The following is a 7,825-nucleotide window of genomic DNA, read 5'->3' as shown; positions in this document are numbered from 1 at the left end:
GGGTCCCCGGGAGTCACCAGGGTGGAGCAAAGGGCAATGGCGTCTCCGCGACTCCTCGCCTCTCTGCGACTCCCTCCGCAGCGAGCAAGTGCCAGCGAGCAAGCCTCCCTCGCTCTCTGACCCACTGCAAAGCCATCCCGCCTCTCCCCATAGGGGTCTGGGACCCCAGAGTCCCGCCCCAAACAAGCTCAGTGGATTTGAGAGTCTGTAACCCCTTCTGATTGAAGAAAACTGCGCATCCAGTTGCAGCCCGCCTGGCATGCGCCCCCGTACCTCTGTTCTGGGCGCCTCTGCACCTCCTACTCGGTCTCAGTGCGCTTCTTTCTTTCCTTCCAGTTGTAGAACTTCCACTGGGCCAGCTTTCCCATAGTTCTGGATGGTAGCTGTTTTGTCTTATAGTTGGTAGTTTCAATGTTGTTGTGGGAGGCAGCAGGCACAGGTCTATACCTTATGCCGCCATCTTGGTTCTCTGAAAATATTAACTGTATGTAAAGACACCTTTTAGTGCAGTGTTCAAAATTACAATGTTAAAATTTCCAATGGATTCTGTTATTTACAAGTAAATAATATATAATCCTGTTCAAGTGAGGAAGGAAAGTGTTTGACATTTAGTGCCATCTCTTGGGCGTTTGACAAAATGACTTTAAAGGCTTCTGAAAGTGTCTGTGAATGAAAATGAATTTTGCCGACATTGCTATGCAACGTAATGTACATCTTCCTCCTGAATGCGGTAATGATAATCACCCAAACATAAATAGTTCATAATTGGCTGCAGTTTTACTTAACCTTCCTAAAGAAAATTAGCCAAACATTTAGTGTAAATGTGTTAAATGGGAAGCTTAAATATACTCATTTTTTAAAGCTTATTTTAATTTAAGAGAAAGTATTAGCTTTTGATGTGTGAAAGAAATTTACTTGATGGAAAGACATTATCTGTAAGTATTTGCCAGTTAAGGATTTAAAAAAAATTTTTTTTAAAAAAACATGTTCTTTTATTGATTTTTTACAGAGAGGAAGGGAGAGGGATAGAGAGTTAGAAACATCGATGAGAGAGACATCGATCAGCTGCCTCCTGCATACCCCCCACTGGGGATGTGCCCGCAACCAAGATACATGCCCTTGACTGGGATCGAACCTGGGACCCTTTAGACCACAGGCCGACGCTCTATCCACTGAGCCAAACCGGGCAGGGCAAGGATTTTAAAATTCTTAACACAGGGTGCTTTTTTGTTTATTTTTGGTTAATATATAAACTTTTAATTACAGTGTCACTATGAGATATTTACTGAGACAGTAACAGGTTGTGGTGGTGTGTTTAAGGTTTGGAGAGTAGTGATCTAGAAGAGGGGCTAAGGTTCAGGTATATTGCTATCATGTAGTACACTTAAGATGTACCTATATATATATCAAAGCCTAAGTGACTGTTATGACCAGACAGCCGACCAGTAGCTAGAATGCACACTGACCACCAGGGGACAGATGCTTAACACAGGAGCTGCCCCCTGGTGGTCAGTTGCACTCCCACAACCAACCTCCCGTGGCCCGCCAACCTCCCGCAGTCCCTCCCCCCAGCCAGCCAGCCCTGATTGCCTGCCAGGCCAAGGGACCTCACCTGTGCATGAATTCATGCAACGGGCCTCTAGTTATAATTATAAAGCAGAACCGTACCTCTAGTACTTTTCCATTGGAGTTATTTGTCTTATTCTATCTGATAACAAAACATAGTTTATTTGAAGACTTTAAAGAAATCTTTGTGTGCAAAAGAATGATTGAGGAAAAAATTTTGAGTTGAAACAAATTTGTTATTTTCAGTTTTTAAACTTTCTGTTAATTTTGGATATTCTGTATTGCTTTTTAAGGCAAGGAAGGGAAAATTGTTTTCTTTGTAAATAAAATGATAGGTGTTCCTGTTGTCTTGCCTATTTTTAAATGACTCATTCATTCCCCTATTGTAGCATTTTCTTTTGTAGCTTAACACATGGATAAAAGCTTTAAAAAGTGAGACTGATAATGTTTCTAATTTTCTTAATAATTAATGGACCTCAAACTATAAAATTATATTCTTTTACAGTATCCCTTTTACTATTCAGCGGCTATGTGAATTGCTAACAGATCCAAGGAGAAATTATACAGGAACAGACAAATTTCTCAGAGGAGTAGAGAAGGTATATATTTTGTTAATTGAAATTATATTAAACTGTAACATAATAGATTTAAAAAAAATGCATTGAGTAAGAGTTGTTGTAGTCACCTTTTCTTGAAATAAGTTTCTCAACCTACTTGAAGTTTTTCCCAAATTGTTGTCTGAATTGTGGTCAGAGTTTCGGAGAGATTTAATAGAGGGGCAGAGGAGAGCTTATATCAATTAAGTTTAGGAAAGCAACTTAGGATTCTCTCCTGGATATTCATAGTATACATCAATATATTAAATGTTCTATGAAGTTCTATAATTGATATTTTAACTTTATTAGAGTGTTTTGCAAACGTGTTAATCCATGGAATTCATTTATTTCAGTTCTGGAATTGAGATGTACACAACTCTGGAAAATCACTGATACAAAGCATTAAATTAGATGTGAGAAAGGTAAAGGTCAGCGTGAAGAATGAAGAAAACATTAGGTTTTCTGTGAGTGAGGTGATATTAGTAATAAGGAAAGGGCATTTCGGACTGAGGGAAGAGCATGATGAGCAAAGACAGCAAGGTGTTTGAGGAAGTTGACTTGGGTAAAGAAGGTGAAGAAGCCCTGGAAACCAAGATGGGACCAGTGGGTGGCTAATTCCCTCACTTGGTGATTGATCCTAGTCCAGTGTTCATTTTAAGATTATAATTCAAATTCAGTTTATTTACCCTGGGAGCTGGAATCCAAAACTGTTACTTAGTCATTTACAGTAGATCATAAGGCCTTACCAGATTAATGTTTTTAATCTCTTGTGGTATATGATACTACACATCAGGTTTGATTGGTACTGCTTATAAGGAAATTCATTTATACTTGGCCTAAAACTTCAATGTCTAAGTATCTTGGGGGTGATTCTAACTACAATAAGGAGAGGGTGGTTCTACTTTATTACATGAAATATATAATGTTAGGGCTCCAAAGTAACTAAAGTAGAGTAAAAAAAATAAATGCATTAGTAGGATATTAGATTTTGGTCTTTTGTTTATAAGTTTTATTTTAAAATTTTTGTTAGTAAAATCAGAATAAATAGAAACTTAACCTACCAGGATGAATTTGAGAAATTAAAAACAAATGATTAAACTTACACTGTAGTACTTTTCCTCATGTTAAATCACCAATTTTTGCTTGCAGAATGTGATGGTGGTTAGCTGTGTATATCCTTCTTCAGAGTAAGTAGAGAGACTTTTCTATTTCTAATATGTTAGTCTTAAAAAATTGCATTTATTTTATATGTAATAAAACATAATTACATTTATAAATTCCTGCGAATCTATCTCCCAGTTTCCAAAATTGAATATTACCAATAATATTACCTGTGTGTTTTTGCAATAAAGGGGTTTGGATTAAGGAGATTTGTGATTTACCATAATCTTCACATTGTTGGATTTATGTATTGTCATGGCACTCAGGGCCCTGGGATCTTATCCTAGATACCTTTCCAGGGCATCTTTAGATATTTGGCTACTTGATTACATTCCTCTTCATGATGGAAAACTGTTTCCAGTTCTCCAGATTTATGTAGCAAATTAAGATAGCGGTTAAGGGTACAGTCCTTGGCACTATTAATGTTTTGTTAATGAGTGGATATCTTGGAAATTACAGGAAGTTTAGCAGTGCCCCTGGCCTCTACTCCCTGGCTGTCACTAGTATCCCCTTTTCCCCAAAAAAAGTCTTCAGACACTGTCCAATGTCTTCTGGGATGCAGTGTGGAGTAGAGGGGTTGTGAGGAGGACGTTGCCTCCCATTGAGAAAAGTTGGTTTAACACGTTAAGTGCCAGCCTGTTTTGTCTTCTGGAAAGAAAGTATAGTGTCAGTCACCAGTGACTGACTGGGCGTTTAACGTGTTAAGGTTAAAAAAATCTCTGATTTAATAGACAAAAACTGAATTTCTTTTCAAAATTTTTTCAAGAATATACATGTTATTAAGATAATCCCATGATTGTTATTTCTCACAGAGGTCTTATTGTTTGGTTTTGCAACAGTGATATCTTACAAAAGATGAAAATTCTTGATTCCTGTCAAAACTAATACATGAAACCATCCATAACAGTGTTTGTTTTGTCTCATAGGAAAAACAATTCTAATAGTTTAAATCGAATGAATGGTGTTATGTTTCCTGGAAATTCACCAACTTATACTGAAAGGTAAGACTCTTGATTTTTAATATCCAAAGAAAGAGTTTACATATTTTAGTTTTGAGTAGCAGGCTCAATATTCTTTTTTAAAAATTAGGATTAAGAGGATAATAAAATATACTAAACAGAATTAGTTAATGTGGATCTGAAAGTCAGAATGACCTTGAAAGGGATGACTTTTAGCAAAATGGGAAAATGATGTTCACTTGTCTTACCACAGGGCTAATATCAATGGGCCAGGAACACCTAGGCCACTTAATCGACCAAAGGTTTCTGTGTCAGTCCCTATGACAACCAATGGCTTGCCTGAGAGCACAGATGACAAAGAGTCAAACTTACAGCAAACTGAGGACAAAAGTCACAGGTGTGTTTGAGATTTATATTTAAAAACAAAAACTGTTTATAAAATACTAGCATTGGTGATTTTCAGCACTCATTGTTTACTATCTATAATTTACTAAAGGTTTTGAGGTATAGGACAGGTTTTAATGTGATAGGAGCTTTAGCACATTCTGAAGATGGGCATAGAAAAGACTAAAACTGCTAAATTGGGGAGGTCCTCCTTATAATGGGGTCTTACGAAAATAAGGTGGTCAGGATGTATTTTAATTTTTTTTGAAAGTTACTAGAAAATATATTTGTAAATGAGTTGCAATTTTGTGAATAATAATATATAGATCATAAAATGAAACATTTATATCTCATCAAATTTTCTGCATCATTTAAGGGAAAGAAGACTGAATGAGTGAGAGGATTTAAAGAGCATGCCCATATGGAAGACTTGTAGTTTTATTATAGGAGAGCATTTAACTTACTGGAGAATTGAACCAAAAAGGTCATATAACTTGTTGACTAGTTCCAAATGGTAAATATTCATTAAACAGTTTAGGTTCCCTTGAAAATTTTCTCGTGTTCTCTTGGCCCAGGTGGTATAATTTAACTTTGACACTGAAATACAATTTAAAAAAATAATTAGATTTTTAAAATGGGAATGTAGAGGATGAAGAAAATAATTTTATTAACGACACTTAAAAAAAACCATTTACAGTCATTCTCCGACACCTGGATCGGAAAGCTCAGTGAGCCCGATGAAAAATAAACACCCAGGTGAAGATGCTGTGGACGCTGAGGGGCATGAGGTAAAAAGACTTCGGTTTGACAGAGAAAGTGAAGTCAGGGAGACAGCCAGTCAGACGTCTTCCAGTGAAATTTCTTCCGTTCTGGTAGAAGAAACAGATGCATCATCTTCATCTCAGGATAAAGACAAAGAAAGTGGTTGTTCCAGGCAACACTGTACAGAAGAGGAGGAAGAGGAAGAGGAAGAGGAGGAAGAAGAAGGTATTTAGAAACCATCTGTAAAAGGGTGGAGTAAGGAGATCCTCAAATAAAGAACGTAACATAATGCTGATGTTGGGCTTTTCTCCCACATTTATATAGTTGCTGCTCAATTTCAGGGAATATGATTTTGAACTGTAGAATATCACAGTTCATGAAATTGGAGGTATTTTGAAAATAAAATTTAACTACAACATTTGCTTATTTTTAGAGTCTTTTATGACATCAAGAGAAATGATCCCTGAAAGAAAAAATCAAGAAAAAGAATCTGATGCCTTAACTGTGAATGAAGAGACTTCTGAGGAAAATAATCAGATGGAGGAATCTGGTCTGACTCAAGCCGGGAAAGATTTCCATTCTGAAGGTAGTGAGAACACAGGCCCTGACAGTGGTGGCTCTGATTGCCATGAAACAGAGGAATTGGCAGAACCCAGCTCTAATGAGACTGGAGAGGTTCTCTCAGAATCATCCATGGAAAACGATGATGCAGCCACAGAGGTCACAGAGGAACCAATGGAACAAGACTAATTAGAGACAGCATTTTACATACAGTTCTGGTTTTACACTGTATAAAACTCTTATGTAATAAAGTGGACCTTTAGTTTTACAAGAGAAGCAGGTTGTAATATAAAGTATTTTGTGGGATAAATCCTGAAAGAGTTGTACATGTAAGAACTATGAATATTGGTTCCATAGGTCCTGCTTACCACTGACTGTTTTGGTTTGGTCAAATCAGTGGTTTGTGTGTATAGATTTTTTTTTTTTTTTTTTTTAGAATTAAAGTTTTTTAACTGGAAAGTAATTATAATTTTGAAAACCTTTTGGAGATTATTTAGTTTATACATACACAAAAAAGCTTTTTGTCTTGTCTTTTTCTGACAGCTCTAGCAGTTTTCATATTTTGGTCATAGTTTCAACATTTTAACGTGAATTTTAGGGTTTCATGCTGATTTCCAGATTTTATTGTTTGACTGTACAATGGAACTTTAAGTCATATATGCATACATATATATATATATATATACATATATATACACATATATATTATTCTGAGGGGGGAAATGTTATATTTTTCTGTTTCTATAAGAGATGAATAAATACAGTGGATACTTTTTCTATTGGTCATGACTGAGTTCACTCTTTCAGAAGACCGTTTCTTTCTCTTCTAAGTAACTCAAATAAAATTTGGCCCTTGTGAAACCCTGGAAATCTAGAGTCTGTTGAAATACCAGGTTAAACACATTCCAAGAGATCTGTTAAAACAAATTCTTTTGTATACCTCTGAGGTGCCTGAAACGACTTCATTATTTATGAGAAAATGTGCTTTATCTTGGAAATTGTGTTCAAACATGAGCTTACTATTTTGTAGAATGAATGCTTATAAAGCTGACATGAGAACGTCTCAGAACTGAGCAGTTTCCTTAACTTTTTGCTTGCTTTTCTGAACATTGTGAATATTACACATTTCTTTCTAAATTATTCTAGAGTATAATATGTCAATGATATGAAACACCACTGTACTGGAAGAATTAATATATTACTTTAGTAATGTACTGGAGCTAAATGACTGAAGCTTTAGGGGTGCATAGAAATCACCATAATTTGTATGACATTTTGAAGTGAATTAAATATTTTTGAACATGCTTCTTCAACAGCCAGTGTTATATTTTTCAGATCAACAGAAAGCACAATAATTACTGTAAACTCAATATTTTCAAATTCACATATATAATGTCATGTAAGATGCAATTTTCCTGTCAAATTACTGGCTGCCAAATTTATACCTGTTTCTTTGGCTGTACCTTTTGATATTTAGAATTTTTAAATTTCTGTAAAGTAGATTTTGTAGGGTGTAATGTGTTCACTGCCTTTGTGACGCGGTATATAACTGTAAATTTCTGTGTGTAAACTGAATGCTTGGGCTTTCAATACAGTATTCATATAAAGCAATAAATACTAATGTTATGAAATATTTGAGTACATTTTTATCAAAAATAAAATCTCTTTTAGTTTCAGATACCTGAAGTAAACAGATGAACTTATAAAACTGATGCAAACAATTTCTGACACTGTATCATAATGCTTTTGGGTGATTTGGATGGCAACTACAATTTTGCATTTTGACTACTTAAATTGCTATGACTAAAAATACCAGGACGATTTGGCTTCGTTTAT

The 7,825-nt window shown here is 35.6% G+C and overlaps 1 protein-coding gene across 2 annotated transcripts; it reads left to right on the top strand.

The window, feature by feature from the left end:
* The first annotated feature begins 2,337 nt into the window (after window positions 1–2,337).
* On the top strand, window positions 2,338–6,499 carry LOC308529581 (serine/threonine-protein phosphatase 4 regulatory subunit 2-like). 2 transcript variants are annotated; one of them, XM_081105754.1, is made up of 5 exons: window positions 2,338–3,349; window positions 4,250–4,324; window positions 4,536–4,679; window positions 5,364–5,653; window positions 5,862–6,499. In XM_081105754.1, exons 1-5 carry the CDS (start codon window positions 3,318–3,320, stop codon window positions 6,176–6,178), a joined length of 858 nt encoding a protein of 285 aa, XP_080961880.1. In that variant the 5' UTR covers window positions 2,338–3,317; the 3' UTR covers window positions 6,179–6,499. The 2 variants fall into 2 exon arrangements, with proteins under 2 accessions (XP_080961880.1, XP_080961879.1); XM_081105753.1 differs by lacking the exon at window positions 2,338–3,349 and having other exon boundaries at window positions 3,462–4,324.
* Window positions 6,500–7,825: the final 1,326 nt, after the last annotated feature.

The sequence above is a fragment of the Myotis nattereri genome (genome assembly GCF_964212035.1).
Source record: "Myotis nattereri genome assembly, chromosome: 14".
Lineage (NCBI taxonomy): Eukaryota > Metazoa > Chordata > Mammalia > Chiroptera > Vespertilionidae > Myotis > Myotis nattereri.
This window is presented reverse-complemented; position numbering and strand designations above follow the sequence as displayed.